This window comes from Rhopalosiphum maidis, chromosome 4 (assembly GCF_003676215.2).
Source record: "Rhopalosiphum maidis isolate BTI-1 chromosome 4, ASM367621v3, whole genome shotgun sequence".
Taxonomy (NCBI): domain Eukaryota; kingdom Metazoa; phylum Arthropoda; class Insecta; order Hemiptera; family Aphididae; genus Rhopalosiphum; species Rhopalosiphum maidis.
In genome coordinates, this window is record NC_040880.1 from 55,049,219 (window position 1) to 55,074,782 (window position 25,564).

Below are 25,564 nucleotides of genomic sequence, written 5' to 3' on the forward strand. Positions count from 1 at the left end.
ATGATCAATGTATAAATACATAACCTATGTCAATCAATTATAAAATAAATAAACTAATAATGAAACGTTACAAAATATGTACTATATAATAAAAGTAAAAAAATGAAAAAACATAATTAAGTATTAGGATTTAAGAGATTATATAATTTTACCCATATCTGAATTCTAGTTATAGTGCTTTAATGGTTTATAACTATTTTAGTAAATTATTATACACCTATTCGTGGCCTCGGACGGTCAGATTAATTTGATTACATATTTTATCAAAAATCTATCTCGATAATCTTGACTATCATTTGTTCTTCTCCAAACGCTTAAAATATTTCGTAAATGGATATATATATATATAACAGGTATTAATCTGCAGGTCCACGCTCCTCACGTCAAAATCTTTCAAAGCTGTTTTTTTAATGCGATTGCTTATTACATTATCCGTAATAATATGATAACGTGACTTATTGCTTTCAGATTAAAAATATAATAATGCGCACTAATATCTTGCGTTGTCTTATTACCTCAAATATACGTCGAATCATACCGCGAAGGTGGCAGCGTCATTATCTAACTGATCAAACACGACATAATGTACACGCGTTATGCGAATATATAGGTGTATGTGAGGTAGGTACTTATTTATGTGCGCCTATACATTTAGCGTATGGTAACTGTTAACACGCGGATCATTACCACGCTGTGACGGATTTGTAAGACGCGGTTGCACCAAGTGCATTACTGCATTAGCCATACCTCATCGGCGACGCGTGTGCCAATATAGGTGTACTATTACCGATATATACTACTATTATATTATAATATATCATAGAGATGTCTACCTCCACCTGCAGTTATATACGGTTTATATATATTTATAATATTACGATAAATCATTACGTATAGGTGTATTTAGTTATTTACTTATATATTATATCATCTTATACGTGCACTGCCCTGCAGTTACCGGACGGACGGAAAACGACGTCCCAACGTCAAGGACTATGTATTAATAATAAATGTATAAGTACGCAGCTTTTATTTCTATGTAACCTTTAATTTTTATCAACAGTACGATGTACGGTTTTATTATGCAAAATTGGTTATGTTATTTATACGGTAATCACGGCGCCTGAGTGAAGTATCCGCAATGGTTTCCTGGTCGCATGACTGACATTTCCGTGTCGTTTTCGCGATCCGTCCTAGAAAAATCATTTCATATGCGAACGCTTGTCGTCAATATTATATCCACACGTCATCCGTATGGTAATATATAGTATTATAATAATTAATGATAAATAGATTACTCCAAATTCGTCAAACACTTACGTTCACAAAAATACAAAATATTAAATATACACATTAATCATCACGAATAGTAATAATATATATTCTTATTTATTAAAAAATCCAGTCATACAAAACTGAATGCATGGTGTTTGGCAATCTAGAGGTAATTATCATTACAACAATAATATATTATATTATTGTAGCAATAATTATATGAATTGATACAACAACCAAAATAATTACGTATTTATAATTAATGAAGAAAACATAATATATACCTATGTAACAATAAGAATCAATTAATTAAGCATGTGAAATATTATTACAATCTCGTTAAAATCCGTATTGTTGTTGAAAACCTTTTGCGATGATTATTTTTACTTTTTTCTATAATATGTACACAAAATTATTTTACTCACAGAGTGTGCTAACTACTGATTTTTTTAAATTTTGAAAAAAAAAAGAATTGATATTAAAAATACTTATATAGTTATATATCCATTAGTTAATATCCCATTTGAGAAAAGTAGCAATTATAGAAAAATCCATAGAATGATACGAGTAGGTCTGAAAAATAGTAAAAGCAATGTAAATTATAAAGTCATAATAAAAAATAAAACGAAATTCATCGACGTCGGCGTGTTCTCTATGTTTAAAAATGATATTGTTATTATCGCGTTTTTGCACGTACCTATATATTATAATAATAAATAGTATTTTTACTAATAAATATTAAATAATAATTATTTAAAATGTTGATAAAACGAATAAACAGCAGCCAGCAGGTATATCCCGTAACAGGTGTAGTACATTCGCGGTACTCATACTTAGCTAATTATTTAAGCTTAAAGATTTAACCTAAAATCAGTTGTTCTATATCTAATAGGTAATGCTAATGCATAAACCTTTCCAAAAAAAGTATTCTGCTTTAAAAATAAAATTTAAAAATAAGTCATCATTAAAAAGAATTATAAGCCAGTATGATAAATTGATAAGAAATTATAGGTTCTTTGTAAAAATATATTTTTATTAATAATTTTCAGACGGCTAGTAAAAAAAAAATATTTTCAAAAATATAAAAATTGAATTGAAAAATTAGTGTAGTCTAAATACAAACTATATATAGCTATAAAAGTAAATGTAACTGTATTTAAATGGATCATCGGCTGTCATATACATTTTAATTCAGTACAGTTGAAAGAAAAAAAAATTTGTGTGCATTATATTTTACTTTAGGTATCTATTTATTATATAATATGGTCATAGATATTATCGCACATTTTAAATCTATAATCTGTAACTTAAATAATTATAATTTCTATGTATCAAGCCGTCTACAGTTCTGCGTTACTGTGCGACAATGGCAAAATGCGATATGCGTATATAAAATTGTATCATTTTTATAAATAGCGTATAATTATTATACATCGAATACAATGCCATATACTATACTACATATCATTATAATATTATACAGCCGCAGTGCCTGGAAATTATTATATTTATATTTAGCTATTTGAGTACGCTAAAAAGTCTTCTCATGTCAGTATTTTTATATAGCATAGTTATATGTAATGGTACTACTCTACTGTAATAGACACTCTCATTATTTTAAAAATTATTAACCTTTTTAGGAAAATATATTTTTTTACAGAAGTCATTAAAAACAAAATTTTTCTAAAAAAAATATATTTTCAATATTTTTAATGTCATTGTTTTAAATTTTTTTTATAACAACACATCTTTAATTTTTACTGTTCAATGCGTACTATTTTTTGGTGTACATTGATATATGAAAATCAAATTTTGGACGAGTATAGTTTATGAGCTATAAATATATATTTAAAATTTGGATAATTGGATTTAAGTTGTACGGCCGTACAGGGAGGTGGGTACCTCACAAAATGTTGGTCCTCTGAAAATTCCAGTCATCAATAAATTATAAGTTCTAACTAATAAACTACTTATCCAAAGTTTGATTTTGATAGTATTCCGAATAATATTCTGCTTTTGATATACTAAATTAAAAATCTATGTTTTCATTCAAAAGATTAAAAATTTTAAAAATTATAACGATAAAAATAATAAAAATTTTATTTTGTAAAACTACGTAAAAGAAATATTTTAAAAATCGTAAGACTTTTCTGAAATAATGAGTGTTTTACATTACATAGTGTCTGCGTATATACTTTATTGTAGCGCATCATCACGTTGTGTTATTATTTTTTTTATACGTAGCATACTTGTACCGCCAAAAAGAGAGTAATACACTAATACAGTATTATACCTATACACGATATTACGGTTTAATAAAACTATATATAATACATACCTAAATCTATACTCGTATAACCTATCTATATAGGTAAATGCTGCGATTAGCGCTAGCACGAGTACATTTCCATTTACGTATATATAATAGGTATATACTTAATCTCATGTCAAAATGAACAGCTGCAGAAACACGCATAATATATTATGTTATTATGTTATGTGTGAATTTAAAGAGCGTACCGGAATATACCCTTTCGAGGCCACTTTATAATATCATACACACATTATGTACTTCGCAGCCGTTGATATTTAGATTTGGACGAAAAAATATTACTACCGCGTAATCCTTTACCAATAACAAATTTCATCATGTTATCAGGTATATAATTATAGAGTGTGCATATGGACTAAATTGAAACACGAAAATCTTTATCTTTCACATAATAATAATATGATGTATAATATAAGAATGCGCGCGCGTAAAACGTCCTTGTACCTCTATTCGAAAAATATTATCAAAAAAAAAATATATATGTATATAAAACATTAAAATATAATAAAAATTAATAATAAGCTTAAATAAGATTTTATATTTTTAAATTATGTTGAATGAAGTCATATATTTTATAGGGTATTCAATACACTTTATTTTTCTTCTTTAGACTTAAACGCTCATCATTAATACAAAAATTAAATTGTTCAATATTTGATATTATGTATATGTATATTGTCTATGCATCAAATTAATGTTTTAAATGTATTTTGTTTCAAATGTTTATGAAATTAAAAATATAGATCGCCAAATAGAATATATTCCATAATATATTATGTTCGTGTGTCTAATGTTAAACATAAATCAAACAAACATATAGTTATCTTTTCATTTTGAGATGCGCAATTATTTCTTTGTTACGGTGCTGTACTACGTGGACCATTGCAACTAGACCGCGCTCGCACATATTTTTAATATGACCTTATACCTATTTTGTACCTATGAAGACCGCTCACCCTAAAATTATGGAGATTCTATAACATTGTTATCATGTTCAATGCTTTATATTCATATGATTTCTATTATTCATATTTACATTCACTAAGCATAAATAGTATAATTAAATAGCCAGAATGCTTGCAAACAAACGCAGGATGATGATTGCAATTTACCCATAAAAATATAATATTGTAATCGTAAAAAATGGTAATAAATAATTTATAGGTGTATCAAATATGTATAATATAATAATAATAATAATAATAAAATAAATACATAAAAAATTTAAAATTTAAAAACATTACATTTAAATTTACTTCTGACTTTTTAACTTGAAAACATTTAACCTGCACCCACAACTCCGTGAATCAATAGAATCACCCTTAATATAAAATTTATTACAACATAAACCATAGTAAAATAAATTTATTTTTTACCGAATTTTCTTTACACAGAGCATAACTTGGGACTCGAGAGTGTCTAGTATTATACTTTGTATCAGCTTAATACGTCATTCAATTCACAGTTGCAATCAATAAACAATAAATAAATACACGATTTGCCTACTGCAAGGGACAAGGGTTCCAATCCCGAAAACTGACATCGGCTTGTTTTGTGCTTTTCCGCGGTATGGAATTCAACCTTTTCTCTTAACCTTGGACTAGTATAATATGTATAAAAACTATCATTTATAACTATTTGTTATTCATAAAAAAAATGCTACAATCGATTACGAAAACTTTCTCGTTTGTATTTATAAGATATATTATTATGTTATAATATAAATTATAAATACCAAACATATTCTATATATTGTATTTAATTCATATTATGGGCGTGTATTGCACATAGACAAAACAGCAGATATAGCAGATACGTACTATGTATAATACCACTACAACGTCTACAACTATATAGTTCAGCTGCTATAATATGTCTACCTATATATCTAAAGCGCATCTAAACGGACTTAACAGATTATGATCGATTTAGCGTTAGGGCGAAATAAACTATCAATTATATTCATAATGTATTATATTACTCAATATCCAGTATATAATATATATATATATATTAATGTAATATTATGTCTATATATGAATGTTATGGTTCTAAAGATATATAGATAATATAAATAATATCCAATACAAACTGGTTCCTTGTACTAATTTATTACCTATATCTATATGAACTAATATATTATAAAAAAGTCTAAAATATAGTGGCATGTATATTATAATGACTAGTGAGGTCAAATTAAATTTTCTTTGCATATAATTCGTCTGTCCTGATTTAATATGTTGTATGTTTCAACTAGCAAAAGATGTCAGATCAATGAATAGTTTTGGAAAATAACAAAATGTTATCTTTTTGACTATTCAAAAAAAATTAAACTAAATCCAGTACTGAAATGTATATCGGTTAGACGTTTTACATTTTTCCAAAATGTGTATTTGGTACTATTTATGTATTAAAACAAACCACATTTCAATCTAAGGCCATATGTCTGAGGCCTGATATATTCAGTGATCTATATATTATATAATATGCAGCTATATAAGAACGAACACGCTGTATAATAAGAAAAATAAGTGAGTTTAATACATTAATAAATAATATTATGTGTAAAGTTTTGCCTTATTCGTATAGACAATAACGCGTCCGGTTGACAATGAATCGTTTTTATACAAGCGTATATGATTTTTTAATTACAAGGTGACGACTATAAAAATATGATGTCTATATGTTTCTCTTCATTTTAATTAAATGGGTAAAAATTTTAAATATATAATATATTAATATGTATAATATTGTATACATATATTAAAGTCATAGGTTGTGGCGTTGAGAGAGGACTTATTACCTATTGGAATTGGACACGCAAATCCTTAAAAATACTCAAGTAAAATCCACTAAAAATTCTAATCGAGGAGAATTAAAACATTTATACTTATATCAACGATTTTGTTTCGGTTTAATTTTTTTAGCTTCTCGATTTTTGTTGCTTTTTTTATTGCCAACAATTTTGAATGTTCGCATAAAACGAATACATGCATAATAATTTACTCCATCACCTAGAAATTTGTATTTCTTAAGAGTGACAAGGTACCCGTATGTGTTGTCTCTGTCTTGCATACCTACATACGACATAAACAAAACGCGTTTACGCAGTCTGAGTAAAACTCGCTCAATTTTAGTTCTAGAATAAAACTTTATTTATATTATAAAACTAAAAGATGACAATATTTTGGAGGAAAAGACGATGAATTTTTTCCATTATTCCCAATATGACATTCATTATATCGTTTAGAAATTGCGAATATCTCAACATTTTAATTTTTTTTAAAGTTCAACGCGTTTTGTCTGTTGTACGTGTATATATAAGACGGAGACAACACATTCCGGGTATCACGCCCTCTTAATAGAATCCATAATTTATTAACTAACATTAAGTTAATATAGACTATAAATTATAATATTATACTGAATGTTAATTATACTATATTAGATAAGTACCAAGTACGGTTTAAACGGCAGGAAATGCTTTAAATGTTTTCCTTCTATCAAAAAACTGAAATCTTCGCGCATCAAAAAAATATTTTTGAATTATACATAATGTTAAACTTTCGGGTTGTTTTTATATGTATATATATATATATATATATAATATTATTATAATATTTAAACAATAACATAGTATTATCGAGACTTCGGCGCGGACGGCACTTGTATACATTTATAGTGATGAGATGCAATTTCGCGTAACCGATCTATGAAACGCGCGTTTTCTAATCGTAATCAAGACGACCCTGCAGCCTCAAAATATAATAATTTTATATATTTATATAGGTACGCGTTATATGTCACTATATAAATATAAATACACACTATGCGTATGCCTATATATTTATATAATTAGATTCGATTACTGTGCTCGGTGAGTGGTAAAAGTTTGATGGTAACGCGTATTAATTAACTTCACGGATGTCAAACGAAAACGAGATTTACGCGTCAGTGCTGTAAAATACCGTTCAAGGACCCCTCGTTTATATATATATTTGTACGTAGATATGCGAATACGGGTCGTATATTATATATAAACTCAAAACTGTGACGTGAGTCTAAATAGGTGCGGTTCACGGAGGAAATTGAGGGGAAAACGATCGAAAATACAATATAATATAATACGAATTATAACAAAAATGCGTAAGTACTATTAAAAGTATTGAAAATCGTTACTCAAGTTTATAATATTATATAGTAATTAATTAACCTATGTAAGATTAGTCGCAGATAGTCGACGAGTTAGAGGCGCCTTGACACACGATTAACTATAGTCACTGCCGTTGATGTTACGCGTAGAGTCCGACGAGCGTTTTATTATTATTATTATTATTATAAGTATTCAAAGAGAAGGTCTCAATCCGTTCTATGGTAAAATATACATGACACGATCGGGGACACGAAGTAATTATGAACTTGATATAGACGTTTGGAGGTACCCCGTTTCGGCAAATTCGGCGTTTTTACACCTAAAACAAACATGCAACACTTGGTATCTATATATTATTTATATTTAAACCATATTTATCAGAAACGGATGGAGTTGTTACTTGTTATTCGAATGCAATGTTGAATGTATTATGTAAGTGCGTAACAACCTAGAACAACCTTACTATAATATATTTTTTAGTCGCTAGCCTGTAGCGATTATATACTTACTTATATATATTATATATATATATATCTCAACAAGACAACAACAATTAAAGTTATAATTTATGTACTTAAGTTGCTCGTCTCTGATGGTGAGAGTGTTTGCGATGTATAGAATATTTCATAAATCGGATAAATTTTTTGATACATAACATTTACTTAGATTTCAGATGTATCTTTTAAACATATCATTATTTTATTCTAACTGTTAACTATCCATAAATCATAATGTATTCGTCAAATCTATGAAATTACACTTTTGGTATTTCTTATATTACCCAATAATAAATTTGATTACACAATATACGAGTATATCCAAGTGAATAAGGACTGCAGTCAAACGTTTACGATTTTACATGCCATTGATATATGACAATAATATTATACAATGTATAGACACAGGTTAATACACATACCTCACAGAGGTAAGTCATAAACTCATAAGCTATAATTAAATAATCAAAATTTTGAATTATTTATGGATTTATTAGTATAATATAGAAACTTTATAGCATATAGTATCTAATTAATAACTATACATTCAAATGCTGTTTTGAAATTTATAACAAACGTTCAAGTAATTGATAATATATATACTTATACCATTTTCTTAGAGATTTAAATTACTAAAATGTAATCACATTATTTTTCCAGTAATTAATCAAAAACAATTTAGGTACTGTAAATTTAGATAATTTTGGTAACACAATCATAAATGACACCATCGGAATTCCTCTTTACCACTATTTCATAAATGTTAACTACGATGGTATGTAAATACTGTAGTTTAGGAATTTATGCGACATGCTTACATAAAAAAAATTGAATAATTAAATCAATTATAATTTTGTAATGTTTTTAACTTAATATGTTAGTTTGAAACATTATACTATATGTATTATATAACTAATAAGTAATAAGTAAAAAAAAAAATTAATAAAAGTATAAAATCTCTATGGTAGTAAAAAGATTTATAGGGTTGATTTTAGTATTTCAATTATTTATAATATTATATTAATCTGATATGAAAATAAAATACATGATTGTTTTTAAAATAGCCTAATATCTAAATATTGAAATTATTTATATTTGTATTAACCTTACGTCTTAGTTAAAACTTCAAGTTTTATATCGATCGTTCTATTGTTATTTTATGAATATTAGTCTCATAAAGTCGTTTAAATTGAGGGGACATTTTGTAACTTTTTTAGTAAAAAGCCTGTTAGATTTACCTTACCGGTAATATTTTACCTCCTACATCTCTAGATTGTCTACGATTTATCTATACCATATAGAGTCATTCTATAACTATATGGTTATTTTTATGTTTATAGTTTATATAACAATATGTATAGAAGCAAATCAATTTTGTGTTAAAGGTCATGTGACTCGATCGATAAACGGTTTTTTTGTTGGTTGATAATACAAATAATTATTTTATTTTAGTTATTTATACTATGCAATAGAAATTATAGGTAAGCCGCGGCTATACGCGCGTATATATATATATATATATATAAGGTCATGACCGCTGCACGATTATAATTGATTTTGGTCGTTTGTCATCGTATTGTCGAAAGCATATAAATATTTGTACTAAGTTATCAACAATAACCTCGAGACTCAATTATGTGCTACATCTTTCAGAGTACTAGTCTATAACCTATATTGTATTATACTTTTTGAGTTATATAATATACTAGCTATATGATGGCTTTATGTAAAAATGTTAGAATAATTTGAGTGGTGGAGTGTTTTAAAATTTATCGTTAGACACTAACGTTTTTAAATATTTAATTTACATTATCTTAAGCTGTTAAAAAACGCCGTTTTTAGAAAAATTTTTTTTATATTTAAGCTTTATAATTTTTAAGTTTCTTACTCTTATGAATGACGAAAATACATATGAAATTTAAAATATCCAAAATATTTCGATCTATGAAAATCATATGTTGAACGAGTAGTTAACTACCTATCTATTATAGACATTAAGTCCTTAATATCAGTGGCACCTGAAGTACGTTCAGATGGTTTAATTGAACTTCCTTAAAAAATGGGCGGAAGGATGGGTAAATTAATAAAGTTCTATAGAGTATCAAGTCATCCTGCAGCTATTGTAGTTATATTTGTTTTAAACACTGCAAGAATGTCTTTAAATTATTTATTTATTTATCTACGGGGTAGTTAATTGGAAAGGGCGAAAGTGGGTCAATCAAATTATTTGAACTGCTTACTCGTAATACGTAACTGCTCGATATTTTATAATACGTATTAAGTTTGGTATATATAGAAAGTGATGCGTAGAACCCGCCGATTATAATATAATATTATTATTATACCGAGTTGCATAACACGACCGTTACTGCAAATATTTATACTTATTTTTATTAATATTATTATTACAGTAACGTTGTTATTGTTTTGCGTTGCAGGCTTGGTGACGGCCACGTTGGGAGACCATTCCGCCTGTGCCGGTGTTGGCGACGAGACGTTCAGCGGCCGGAGCGTGGCCGAAGTACGAGCCGGACACCTGTTGATCCGGTGGAACGGGCCGGCCGGTTACTGCTGGAAGCTACTGCTCCGGTACCTAAACCTCACGGCCACCGAACACGCCACCTACGGGTTTAGTCTCGTGCGGCCCGGCTCCAAATCGCCCATCGTCACCGTACTGGTGAGTATAGTTATATGCATTTACTATTTGATGGTAATTGCCTTCCGTCAATATTATAGCTGTTCATCTCGTATGTTATACTTCATAATATTATATTGTATATTCGTATACGAGTTGAGACGTACAGTAAACGATCGATATTCGTTTGTAATAATATTATACTTATATATGTGATAAATCGGTATAATAATATATTTAGATATTGGCAATTGTATTTTCGTTCATAGTCCCGGCCAGTGGTGCGCACAGTGCCGCACACTATAGAAGGTTTGAATTTTGTTGGCTTAAAAGTTTAATGGCATTTTTGAGTAAAAACGATTTAATCAAATCGACACAGACACTGTAATAAATACATTTTCCAATAATAACAGCATATTAGAAAAAGCATTATTGTACTAATTAACATTTATTTTTAGTTTTTGAAAGCGATTTGGTGGGTGGTTCATTTTCCATTGAACGTGTTACCCCCTATTTATAAGTGTGCGCCACTGGTCCCGGCGATGATGAGGTCCTTAAACTCATTCAAAATAAGTTATTCCGAAAACTATTACCTAATACCTATATATCGGTTGATATTATAATTATTACAACGAATTTCATAAGTATTAAATAGTTAAAAAAATTCTTTATTTCTAAAAAATAAAGCCATCAATTATAAAAGTTTAAACTCATATTAGTCATCCGAATATAATAATTTGAACTTACAAAAGTGACTCATTCCGAACATTCAATATTCACATTTCACGTCAACGATAGTCGGTAAACATAACATTACTATACATTTATACATATTACTATATTATTATCGTTGTTTGTAAAAAATACTATAGATAATAATAAGATTAATAATAATTAAGGATTAATTACTAATCAACATATTACATATTAAGTTTACGTGAAAGTTTATTTTTCATAGAAAATTATTTCAGTTCAAAGCAAAGCATTTATTATTATTTATTACATAATATCATTAATATCTATACTTTTAGATACATATATGACGCTAAATAAATAAATAATGATGATTGTATTTCATTAAAACATTTAAGACTTACTTTTTTCCTTGAATCTTGATGTAAATAAAATAATAATAGATTTTTTTTTAAAACACCGTTTAAATTGTATATAAAATTTAGCTTCCTACCTAAAAACAGTAATATTACTGACACATGAACTAATCACAAAATGTTAGTACGTTACCCGAAAAAAGTTGAATAATATTACTTGAATTAGTTCATTGAGTTGAATGGTTAAATTAATATTAAATCATACAAGTTTAAATCCGTCTAAGCTACAGTCAAATAAAATAATATTGCATGCCACTAATATGAGCATCAGTGGTTCAGTGGTAGAATGCTCGCCTGCCACGCGGGCGGCCCGGGTTCGATTCCCGGCTGATGCAGATATTTTTTATAATTTTTTTTATTAAATTTATATTTTAACTTTGTACATCCCCACTTATTAAGTATTTAAGTCATAAGTGATATATGATATTATATTATATCGGTTAACACACAAATTTAAACAATTATTTTAAAGAAGAAATAAACTGTCAATTTTTAAAACAACATTTGAATGGTTACTATAATATAAATATCTAAAATATTATTTTAATAATTGATTATTTGGTTTGAATAGATTTGAATAGGTAATAATGTTTTTGTCAGGAATATAATCTTATAATAGGACCTCAGATACTTTAAACGAAAAATGTTTGATGTATAGTCGTATACTTGTATTGCATCTTATATGTAGGGTGGTGGTGTACTTGGAAGTTGAATGCCTCAAGTAAAATAAAATCATATAATCATTCGTGTTATTGTGTAAGCTCTTGTTTGGATATTTAAATAAATATGTACGAGTATAATACAAATTAAAATGACTAATCAATTGATAAAAACTATAAAAATGAAATATGAATAATAGCTACAAGAATAAAGATAAATAATAATAATTGCTATTAGGTATCTGGACTCCGGGTGTTGAAAAAGACAATGTATTCGTTTATCGGCGTAATTTGATTTGAATTATATCATTATATGTATTTGAATATTCATACTAATAAGTGTATGCACTATATTGAAGATAAAAAATGTCTGCATTTCAAAACGAGCTGCGATTCTATGAACTAAATTTTATTTTACATGTCAGAAGGTTGAGTCATATTTTGACATTAGTGCATTGTGCATATAAAGTGTAGAATTTATAGAATTTTGGAAAATAATCAAATCATTTAATCTCTTCATTCCGGAAATTGGACTTTTTAATAATTATCTACTCGTGAAAAAAATAATATTGTCATTTATTGATAATAATCTATTCTTTAATAAGCAAATTATTAAAAATTAATTAGTCAAAGTTGTACATAAGTTAGTGTGTATTCATTGTGTACACAGTAAATTTTAACTCTTATTTCGTTATTTAATATTTTTTTTGAATTGTTCTTATTATTCTGTTGTTTTTTTAATCCAAAATTTATTTTATTTACCTAATGCATTTAAATTTATTACTAAAAACCAAAACAATGATTTCTGTTGTATTGAAATATTTTATTAACTATTATAGTTATTGAGGTTCGATTTATCGCGACTCGACTGAATTTATATTAACTATATCAATTATTTATGATTGTAAATTATATAATAAGATTGAAGTATTTCATAATTCATACTATTATTTTATGATTACTACCTAGTGAAGTTGGAATACTTTTCCAGTATTGCTGCATAAGTAATTTTATTGCAATCATCTATTTCAATATTTAATATATTGTTTAAAAACTTATTTATTATAACATTTTACCAAATAGCACCTAATTGCAATAACAAACTTGGAAGTGCTGTTGTAATATTTCCATTCAGTTTATAAGATGAACTTTAGCAAAAGGCTCCAGTCATAAGCCTAACCATAAATATTTTCATCTTTTTAAGACCGATTATTTATTCTGTTTTTTTTTTATTGTTTAAATTAAAAATACTGAATATTTTGAAGTATAAAATACTTATAACACTTCACATGAACTTAAGAGATAATATTAAAATAAAGCAATAATATTATGTTCAAAAAAATGTACAAACGTTAGATAATTATAACGTGTATATAGGAACATCTAGAAGATTATTTTTCAATTGTTGGTATTTTTGAACTGGGGGTGTTTAATTACAGCCTAGAATTGCTGAAGCACCCATAAATCAATACCCCCCCTGGTTTCGCCTATGTATGCATGTATAAAACCATTTTCCTTACACATAATCCGGTCTCTACCTAAAAATGTATGATTTTACTCTATACTCTGTATAATATCCATATAGGATATTATAACCTAACCTAACCATATTTGGTATACTTACCAAATAATTTCATAATATTTATAATAATCGCATACAGTTATATACATTATATGCCTGCCAAATTTTTTATTCCTAATCTTGGCTTTGCCTTCACCTCTTGCATCTAGCAATTAATATTTTATCGTCTCACGTCTTAACGAGTGTTAATGTGCTAATGTGTTTATGGACGAGCAGTCATCAACATTACACACTATGTTTAAGAAATGCAGTGATAATAAAATAACATGAGATAATTGACATAAAATATAACAACTTACCAAAAGTATAACATAATATAAGTTACATCATTAAAAAATTTTAAATTTTGTGAGGAAAAATATTTACAAAAAAATTTTTCCGGTACCGGGAATCGAACCCGAGCCTCCTGGGTGAAAGCCAGGTATCCTAGCCACTAGACCATACCGGATCGGTGAGAAATTGTTTTTAAATTATATTATTTAAACAAAATATATTTATCTAACAGGATAAAATACGAAATAACATGTGAATATATTAATAGGAATGTGATACAATATTTTATTATGGTGTCGGTAAGCCTTAGAACCAATAAAACGAATAGTTGAATTTGAATTTTATATTAGTGATGATGTTGATGGTAGGTACACATATTACATAAGTACTTACTATGATCTGTTAACATTTCTGAACTTAAAACTAAAAACATTTTTTGTGCTATTACGCTGTAATTTGTACAATATTCAAATGTCAAAGCAAGATATTAGCGTTTTTAAATAATAAAATTTTATTATTACATATTCACAACATACGTAAAAAATTGAAATATCGAAAAAATCCAACGTAAAAAACTAAGAATACACATAATATAATATTCTTAATTTTAAGTTTAATAGGTAATAAGGTAATAGGACTATAATAGATCAATCAATTCTAATATTAAAGCTTACAACACAAGATTGGGTCTGCTGTACGCAAATTCGATATACCTGTGTAGCTTGTGGATCTGAGTGAGAAATCAATATAGTATACTAATATCATCTTTACACATCTTATAATATAATTTATTTCTAACTGCTATGCAATGAACCGTCAAAGTATTTGTAGCTACACGGCTACATCTATTCCTTAAAAGTACCTATTGAAGGACGATACAATTTAGTTTTTATAAACTTAAATTATTGGCACAAACGAATAACATTTCAATTCAGATTAAAATTTCAAATGTCACATGTAATCCGGTAATAAATAATAACATAATAATTATGTATTACACTTTACACCCAAAGGTGTAAGCCATTATACCCATTTACCTATAGGCTGTAATATTTGATACGCATTTATTATGTTGACACGATTAACGACAAGATTGTAACATATATAGGTAATAAATTAATAACTAATATTATAACATAATATAGATAGGTGCATATATAATATATAATATGTATATATTATATATTATATATAAATCGATAGGCAAGTAGTACCTAATAACTATAAACAGTAATAGTAGCCAGTAAGTAAGTATTATTTATTTATACCATGCATGATGTATATTATATCGACTATATAACAATACTATTTTACCTAATATAATATGATAGCTGCAATATTACAATTAAAAATAAAATACTCGTATAATATAAATAATGTAATTGTAAAAAAAAATATAGTACGTAGGTAATCTCTGAGCTCTGTTACCTATACTACAGCTGCCTATACTATTGTTAGTTATTATTTATTAATAATAAGTAATAAGTTATTACTTATTATTACCTATGCATGTGTCGAGAAAATACAAACGTATACAAATATTTATTGAAGCTGAAACAGGGAGACCAAACTCTTTTTTCATTTTAATATGTCCTAGCATTGTATTAGGAATTCATATTCTTTTTGTAATAATATTATTCAAATATTTTCATGATTTTTTAATTACATTTTTTTTTTTGTTATTTCAATATATTTTTGCAAGTGGTGGCTGTTGTTACTATTCCGATTTCTTTTTTTATTTTATATTGAAGTTAACTTTTTAAACTTTTACCAGAAAATCCATGATTACATTTGTATATTCATTATTTTTTAATTTTATTGTTGTTAGTTTTTTTTAAATAAAAAATAAAAACATTCGTGGACTGGTTACGCTGTTGTAGTTAATTTTATTTTTTTACGCATATTATATTAAATTTAAATTAATTTGGGGTTTTTTTTTTTATATATATATACTTTTGAATCTCAATAATTGTTGTTGAATTGTTATTTCTGAAGTCATAATATCCCACTATTCACTTGGAATTAGTAAAATTAATGTCGCCTGACAAATGGACGCATAGGCAACACAATGATGCGTTGATGCCCAATATAAATAATATATTCTAGGAGAATAAATTGTTCTATTTTGTGTATCCACTAAATAATATAATTATTAAGAATAATATCAGAAAACAAGCCCTAACATTTAAATGCATACATAGATACATCGATTCGGAGTATTACGATTTTAAAACAATAATGTTATTTAAATATTAAATGTACCTATCAATAATCGTGGCATAATTATTTTACAAGAACAATTTATTGGACATAAATATAATAGTATACTTTTGATGGGAATTGGATTAAATATATAATACTAAATACTAGTTACTAGTAAGTAGTATTATTTATAATAAATTGAAATACCTACGCATTATTCGCGGGGTTCTTAAATTCCCTAAATAAAAATGCCTCTTAAAACTTTTAAAATTATATACTTAGATTTTATGAATGATCTTTTCACTATTTCTCAGTTCTGTTGAAATCACAATATGGTGAATAGACAAACAAATGTATTGTCCGTATTGTTAGTGAAATATTAAATATTATTTTGTTGTCAATTTTACATACAACCATTAAAAAATTACCTAAAATAATATTTTTATGTCTCACAATGATAGTTTTATAGTTACCTATACCAAACATATTCTACGTGTTTAGCTTTTTAATATTTGTCAATGAGTATTAATGCATTGATAATTGACTTTATATGCGTCATTGTCTATCGAATACAATAATAAATAATTTAATTTTTAGGTGGACACCGATACAGACTACCATCACTGGACAACAACCATTGCGGGGCAACTTCTGAGCCAAACACCATTGGACGATGTTAAGTATCTCGACATACTCGGCATTGTGACCGACCATGTACCACTTCGTCGATATTCATCGACAGATTCATTGATGACGTCTACATCTAAACATAAAAAAACCAGCTTGGATATTCAAGAAATAAATAATAATCATATGCCTTTATTTAGTTCGCGTGTGTACAAGAAGAATGTTTCAAACTTGCCAGACTTGATCAGAGAATGCGAACAATTACGTAGATCACCTGTCAACGAGTTTTCAGACTTAATACCAGTTAAACAGAAACGCAAGATATTTGAAAAATCAGTCACTTGTTCTTCAAAAAGCGTGGATAATTTGCATGATCTTTCATCTCACATAACAAATATTAAGTCTAGGTCAATGAACAACTTGGATTTGGATTTAAGAGCTGTGCCTGTGAAAGACATTTGTAGATATTTCGAAAGCAGATTCAATAATAATGAAACCAATACCATACAATTCAGATCACTTTATTAACTTAAATATCGTTAACAAAAGTGAGTTATGGGTGATACAATGTTTATTAGACATTATGTAATGACCTTTAGATAAAGAAAAATGTTCCAAAGATTTATGAAACTATTATGATAATATATTACTTAATGTATACTCTTAGTCATTAATAAATAATTTTGTTTTTAAATAAATGAAAAACAATCAAAATTTTTGTAATTTATATAAATGTTGAGCTAAAAATAATAATAAACATAAATATTTGCGTTCTTAACAATATCAAAAACAAATTACAATTTAAATTTTATCTTAAAAATGGAAGAAATTGTATACATGGGTAAAAAACCAAATCGGAGCGCTCTAATTACCAAAAATTAATTACTCCTACATTAAAGACTTACATTTTTATTTAATGACTATAATATTTATGTTGTTCTGCACATAAACTGATTATTATCAATTAAAATATACCTACTTCACCAATAATGTAATATAAATATATAATATTAATTTGTCAAACTACAGCTCCAATACAAAAACTATAATTAAATGATAAATAGGTGATTTTAATCACGAGCAGCAGAAACACATACATTTATACCTTCTACGGGTACTTACAAGACAATAATAATAATAATAATAATAATAATAATAAAAAAATTATTTTGCACAAATTTGAAATCCATTTGTAAGCACCAATGGTAGTACAGGTGCTCATCAATTTGAGGATAAGGTATCTGTTGGTTAACATTGAACTTCAATTATACCCTGTTAATCTAAAAAGTAAAAAGGAAAATTAGTTTCACCAATTAAAAATAAATAAATATAAAATTGATTATTTACCCGTAACTAATAAAGTGTCTTTTGACGTTGAATTTAGTGAATCTTCATACTTGGAATGTGCCAGGTCAGACAATTCCTCAAAATGCTTTTGTCGTTTTCGCACATTCCAATGTAGACATTCAGCCAATGAATCAAACCAATCAGATATTTGGTCTTGAGCACATATTGATGGTAACGAAAATATTGATGTAGTTACTCGTAAGCTGTAAATAAAATATTTGTTAATCTATTAAATACAATGTAGAAAGTACTAAAGCACAATGGAAAGCAAATATTCATGCAAACTGATACACATGGTTATCATTTTCTTAGGTCTTAAAATTACTAATATAATTTTATTGAAATATGGTTAAACGGTTAAAACGTGCATCATAAATAAATGTATACGTGTTTAATAACTAAATTATCATATTTGATATAATTAATAAATAATAATATATAAATTAGTGATTATTGAAGTCAGATTACATTTACTCTGGTCCTTTCCCGTTATTGATTAAACAACTAACAGAGTGAAAATCAAATTTTACTGTGCACATATTATCCATCACCAAATATTATTCTACATTTTTTATTGACCGACCTATCATCTGCACACAACTCCTGTTGATTTCTGCCGTCAAATGAAACCCAAGCTGTTGATCTCGCATCCGGACTCAACATAATCTGCAAACAGTATACACATCTGCCATATCAGTACCAATATTATAACCTACTTAGAATTAAAACACTTAATACTTAAATAGATAAAATTTAAAAAAATCTATTTTTAAGCTAATGACAATTTGATTATCATCATTCATAGACGACAATTGACTTATATTTCAATAGACATACTATACAATATACTAAAATTTATTTAAATTTCATGAACCAAAATAAGCATTAATTTTAATTTTTAATTCTAAAATCTATTAATATTTTTAAACAAATTTTTCAATATTTAGATAACCATGTGCACCTCAAAAGCATTTAAACAAATACAAGCTTTGACAAATAACAACAATGTAAAATTGATTTTAAATGTATAGACAGTTAATACTCCATTTTTCTTTCTTATTATAGTATTACCTATCACCATGAAATATTTCTTGTCGATTACGACCATCAAATGAAACCCAGGCCGTATTGCGGCTATTTGGTGATACCGTTATCTATATAAAGAAACAAAACATATCCTAACTCTATTGATCTAACAACCATTAAACTATTTTATCATAACTTATAAAATACTAACAAAAATTAAAATGAAATAAAATACATAAAGAATTCCACATCATGAGTGAATAAACGAATAATTAAATTCTACAGTTTTAAATTTATTTATTAAAACCATTAAAATACTTAAGGAATTAACTTACATAAAAGATAAAAAATAATATTGATAAATTTAGTCGATATAACTTAAAAGTTCAATCAGTAAAATGTGTAATCTAATCTAATCCAAATGCACTTAATTAAAAGTTTTATGAAATTTAAACTTAAACTTATATACAAATAATCATTATCACTATGGAAATGTATCATGTTCAATTATATTAAATAAATATTACATATTGAACCATGTACAGTAAACATAGATATTTCAATACTTATATTTAAATACCATACACAATTTGCTCATATGTAATTTCTAAAATATAAAATAATGTAGTATAATTATTAATTCTACAAAAAATAAAACTTAAGTTTCATAAAATATTATGTCAAACAATCATTTTTTAATTTAAATTCATTAAATAAGAATAAATTTATTTTAAATTTTTAAATTGTATTAATATCATGATTTTACAATTATTTGTAAAATATTTTAATATTATTTTCAAGATTAATAATTTTACTATAGAAAGATAACTAAATACTTATTCAATACATTTATTTATTATATATTCAACTATATTTCAATTTAAAATTTATCTTTGCAGGTTAATCATATTTATTTTTTCAACTATTATAAAGTAACTTATAATATTGGTAGCAACTGACACAATATTACAAATTATAATGTATAGTTTAGAATATAGTAGAATACTAGAAATAGATGGATTTATTATTCATTATATTGAAATATTAGCTTTATTGTAAGAAGTATCAACATATAAATAACAGCCAAGGTCATGATTCCCAAAGATGTCTTTATAATGTAGAATTCCTATTGTATAATATATATTACCATTAATTATAAATATTATAGTACTTATAATCAATGATATTAGAGTGTAATGTTGCAATCTCTGAATTATAATAATTACCAATGATTGTAGACATATAAAAATATTACTTAATTATTTAATGTATATAAATATACATATTCAACATAAAAATTATCAATATTAAATAATTTGACAATCCCGTCATATTCTTGATATTTAAAAAAAAACAGAATTACAGTAGAGTCCCGCTAATCCGGACTAGATTGGACTTGACTCTCTCCAGATTAAACGAAATGACTTTTTTTTTTTAACTTACTAATTAATAAACACTACAAATAATAACACAGTCTACACTAGTACACAATCACCACTAAACAAAATAATATCACAATACATATGTACCTAATCAAAACGATAATATCTTAATTATGGGTATTCCCGAATATATATATTATACATGAGTACATACTAAATATGAAACATAAATTGTACGGCTTAGCGGGACTCTACTGTATATGAATACTTGATATTTTAGACAATCAATAAAAATTAAAAATACTTGGTTTAATCTAATGGTGCAAGTTATTTAACCAAATTCAATATTTTTAATTGTTCTACATTTTAATTATTCAAATAATACTAAATGTATTTAATAGTTTAAAAAACTGTTCAGTAAACCATATAAATATTCTAATTGAGTATTTGATAGTTACATGTTAATAGTACCTATTAATAATATAGGATTAAATTAAATATTAAGAGACTAATTTTATGTTCATGAACAAAATGCAATCATGTAAAAATCTATGAAATACTTAATAATGTGTAATTTAAAATTGCTTAATTATTTTTTATCACCAAGTGTGGAATTCTTTTAAAATAATAATTTACTTTTAATTCAACACCAGCTGGTACTACTATTGGCCTGAAAGACAAAGAATGTGGGCATATAGGTGTCACCATGATGGCTGGAACACTTGGGTGAATCATTGATGCTCCCGCAGCAACTGCATATGCTGTACTTCCAGTTGGTGTTGAGACAATTAAACCTAATAACAAAAATTAAGTTTTATTTAATAAATAACAAAAATTTGATTTAAATAGTAATTTATATATCTGGAGAGCTAGAATATAGTAGATAAATTTTGAATTAAAAAACATAAAAACTTGACATTTCCTAGTTTCCTACACGCTAAAATAGACATTGAATCTTAAACATGTATATCTTTATATACAAATAATTTAATAGCTATAATTGTATATGAATGTAATTTTAATAGTATTTTTTACTTAAATAATATAATTTATGCATTTAGTATTATGTATTTTATTTAGTAAAAAATATATTCATTACCATCTCCTTGAACAGATGTTATGTATTTCCCATCTAAAAATAAGTCGATATTTGAAAGGTATGGTGATGGTCCGCGGTCAATAACCACTTCATTAAGTACCAGTAAATTTGGCTGAGGCTTTTCTTTATCTTCATTTTTTCTAACAATTATACACCTAAGTCTACTGCGTAACGTTAAAGCAGCATGTCCTTCAAGTACGTTAGTCACTTGCTGTTGGAAATTGTCAAACTTAAAAGGCGTTAAAAAACCCAGAGAACCTAAGTGGAACGCCATAACTGGTGGTACAGATTGCTGAAATGAAGAAAACAACATTTCAATTAACAATAATAAAATTAAATTAAAGATGAAATACTAATTTTGAAATTACCTGAAACAAAAGACTAGCGTAGAGCAGAGTGCCGTCTCCACCTAAACAAATAATGAAATCTATTTTGTCTGTTAGATCATCTTTGCCATCTTGAAAAGAGTTTAATTTCTCTCGTATTTCCATGAAGCCCGAGTTACTAGAAAGCATTGTGTCTTCCATCACAGAATGTTCCACAAATACTATCATGCTTTTTTCCTGTGAAAAAATAGTAAGTTTTAAAACAACAATTGACATTATCTTCACACGAGTACCTATCCAATTAAAGACATTCGTACTTGTATTAGCCATCTGACGAGTTCAATGAATGGTGGTAAAACAGACATGTCTCTAACTTTTTTTATCACCAATACAGACAAAGGATTTTTGTACCACGTCAAGCGTTGACTGGCTGGATCTTGAATCGTTCTGGACAAACAGAAAATAAAAAAAAAATGTACGTACTCTACGACTTTTCGCCGTTTGACTGACTTACGTGATCAATGCAGAAGTTTTCATGATACGGCCGCATGGTCCAAACTGTTGGACGGGGCTAGGGGCGTTCAGCGACCGCGTTCTCCTGAAAGCAAATAAAAGAAGTGTCGGTTATTAAACGGACTGTGACGAGTGAATCACACGGATATGGTTGGAACGATAAGGATAGACGAATTGTCGTGTGGCATACGAAAAATATTTTACGCGATTATGCGTATGAGTACGCTTACGGGTCAATGTCGTCCACGACCACCGATCCCTTCATGTCGTTCATAACTTCGGTAGTGCGTTAGAAATTCCGTTTTACATGTCGGACACACGGGGCGGCGGGAAGAGCGTTACGATTTTAAAACAACTACGGACCTCCTGGACGTCGTAGGTTTTCGATATTTTTCCACCTGAGGGCACTAAACTGGCTAACAACACACCAACCAGTAACAACAAACAGTCAACAGTTAAGAATCACTACTCTTGAGTATAGGTACTCTCTCAAATGGAAATCGGGAAATTGTTCAATGAAAATATTATTATGAAATAGTGACAATTGATAACTACTGTGGTCGAAGACGTGCCAAACCACGATTTAAGATAGTATGGTTGCCTGATGACCTATGATAAGAACGTTTTAAACGTCAACCAAATTCAATAACTATAGAACCGCTGGAATACTGTACACTAGCGCTTGCGAAATGATGTGTACCGATCATGATTTAAGAATAGAAGCAAGCCAGCACGGTATTTTAGCTTATAGGCTATAGCCACTATTACATTCAAGCGCTAGTAGTGCATTTTCCAGCTGTTTTTAATAGTGATTTCGGTAGACACGTTATAATGATTCGTCGGGCAACCATACTATCTCAAATCGTGTGCCAAACCGACGATCGTCATCGGAATATTATCAGACGGTATTGTAATATTATACATTGTTATCACCTGTAGTTGTCGTGTGGGTATGTGCGCGGTCGTCTACTACCACTGCGCTGCCACCACCGACGTGGTGAGAAATTTATTTCGTTAGTCGCTAGAACACGCTGAACGGATTTCGGCAGTCGCGCCCGGCGGAGGGACTTATCCTGTTTGTGAGGTAGCGTCCGTATAATATTAGATAAAGAAATAATGAATATAATAATGGATACCCGTCTGATATTATTATTATTTCTTTTATTTTTATGTTCGGCTGCGACTCGCGAGGGCCATAATTAGTCTTGCATCAAGTGATCACATTTAATAATATTATTGTTTATAACAATAATTATAACATTACCTATATGCGTCATCGGTGTTTGATTGTATAATGGGCTCAGTGGGAGGAGGTTTGGAGTGCCCTGATGGCCGATGCTAGGCAAAATGTATTTTACTACTTGTGATTTCAACGACGCATTTCCTGTATAATATTGTGAGTTCTGCAGCGAGATTTTATTTAACTATTTAAGATATAAATCAATGGCCGTAAGATGGATTTTATGGGATCCTTAAGGGATCTCCAAATATCCTAATTAAGTAGCATTGTTACGCCTATGAACTATGGTATAATATTAAATTTAATAAACTTAATTGAAAATATATTCAGCCAAAATCAATAAAGGTACAGAATAGATTTACACGTATAGTTTATTATTGCACTAGTTTTATTAAATAACCTTCGAAATTAATTTTCCGTCTTTTAAATTTTTAATACTATAATAGTGAGATGATGATTGTGATGTCCTCGAAATAATATGTGACCCAGCAAGTTGTGTCAACACGTACCTACTACAATTAAACTTAATTTAAATAATGAAATGTATTTAAAATTGCATATAAAAATAGATATTTACATAATAATAATTATAACGTGTATATCATGATCAAGTTCCTTCCTTCAATATAGCATACATTATACATAAATTATAAATTATATTGTAATTCATTCTTAAACATTAACTATATTAAAAATAATATTTATTTACCTATACCTAGAGTCTAGGTACATAGCGCATACTGCATTATTATTAGTAGATACCTAATAATAACTATATGTTACTGGACAATACATTATGAGTACAGCATGTCATCATGTATGAATTGATACATAATATTAAAATAATAAAATCTGGGCAGACAGGACATATAATGTAAGAAAAAGATATTAGTTAGGTATATCGGATATTTATTTAATCTTGCTATAGTTATACTTGTTTTTTCAATATAATTTTCAAGTTTTCCTGATTTTAAATCATCTAAACTTAGATTTTAAGAAAGTAAGTGGATTTGAAATTTTTAATATTTGTATATCAGATTACATTAGTTTTGTAGTAAGATAACTGAATTTTATATTTAACAGAGCACTTACGATAATAATTTTTACATTATAAAATTGTGTTACACATACTTTTGAAAATCGTATTATAATAATAGTATAGGTAGAATAAAAATATCATGTACATAATTTTATTTAATAAGACTAAAAGAATCATTAATTCTACATTGATATTTTAATATCTATATTGATATACGATAATGTCATATATATGTTGGCCTGGTTATT

The 25,564-nt window shown here is 27.4% G+C and overlaps 2 protein-coding genes and 2 non-coding genes across 10 annotated transcripts in view; 2 read left to right on the top strand and 2 right to left on the bottom strand.

Annotated features, from left to right (window-relative positions):
• LOC113555618 overlaps positions 1-17,902 on the top strand; it is a 38,896-nt gene extending 20,994 nt beyond the window's left edge. The window contains exons 2-3 of the mRNA XM_026960080.2: positions 10,696-10,934; positions 17,315-17,902. Coding sequence (XP_026815881.1) covers positions 10,696-10,934; positions 17,315-17,872 — 797 coding nt within the window. The 3' untranslated portion in view covers positions 17,873-17,902. The remainder of the gene's footprint in view (positions 1-10,695; positions 10,935-17,314) is intronic.
• On the top strand, positions 12,266-12,336 carry Trnag-gcc. Its single transcript has one exon. It is a non-coding gene; the product is annotated as a tRNA-Gly (tRNA).
• On the bottom strand, positions 14,619-14,690 carry Trnae-uuc. Its single transcript has one exon. It is a non-coding gene; the product is annotated as a tRNA-Glu (tRNA).
• A 580-nt stretch (positions 17,903-18,482) lies between the features above and the next one.
• The window catches only part of LOC113555616 (NAD kinase-like), a 60,433-nt gene continuing 53,351 nt past the window's right edge, over positions 18,483-25,564 (bottom strand). For 5 of the 7 annotated variants that reach the window (XM_026960075.2, XM_026960076.2, XM_026960078.2 and 2 more), the window contains exons 2-9: positions 23,039-23,122; positions 22,842-22,971; positions 22,567-22,761; positions 22,199-22,490; positions 21,736-21,893; positions 19,275-19,357; positions 18,692-18,894; positions 18,483-18,624 (exon numbers count right to left, since the gene is read on the bottom strand). In XM_026960075.2, coding sequence (XP_026815876.1) covers positions 18,620-18,624; positions 18,692-18,894; positions 19,275-19,357; positions 21,736-21,893; positions 22,199-22,490; positions 22,567-22,761; positions 22,842-22,971; positions 23,039-23,122 — 1,150 coding nt within the window. In that variant the 3' untranslated portion in view covers positions 18,483-18,619. Of the gene's footprint in view, positions 18,625-18,691; positions 18,895-19,274; positions 19,358-19,762; positions 19,846-21,735; positions 21,894-22,198; positions 22,491-22,566; positions 22,762-22,841; positions 22,972-23,038; positions 23,123-23,267; positions 23,620-25,564 lie in introns of those variants that run through there. The other 2 variants (XM_026960079.1, XM_026960074.2) reach the window with 2 other exon arrangements.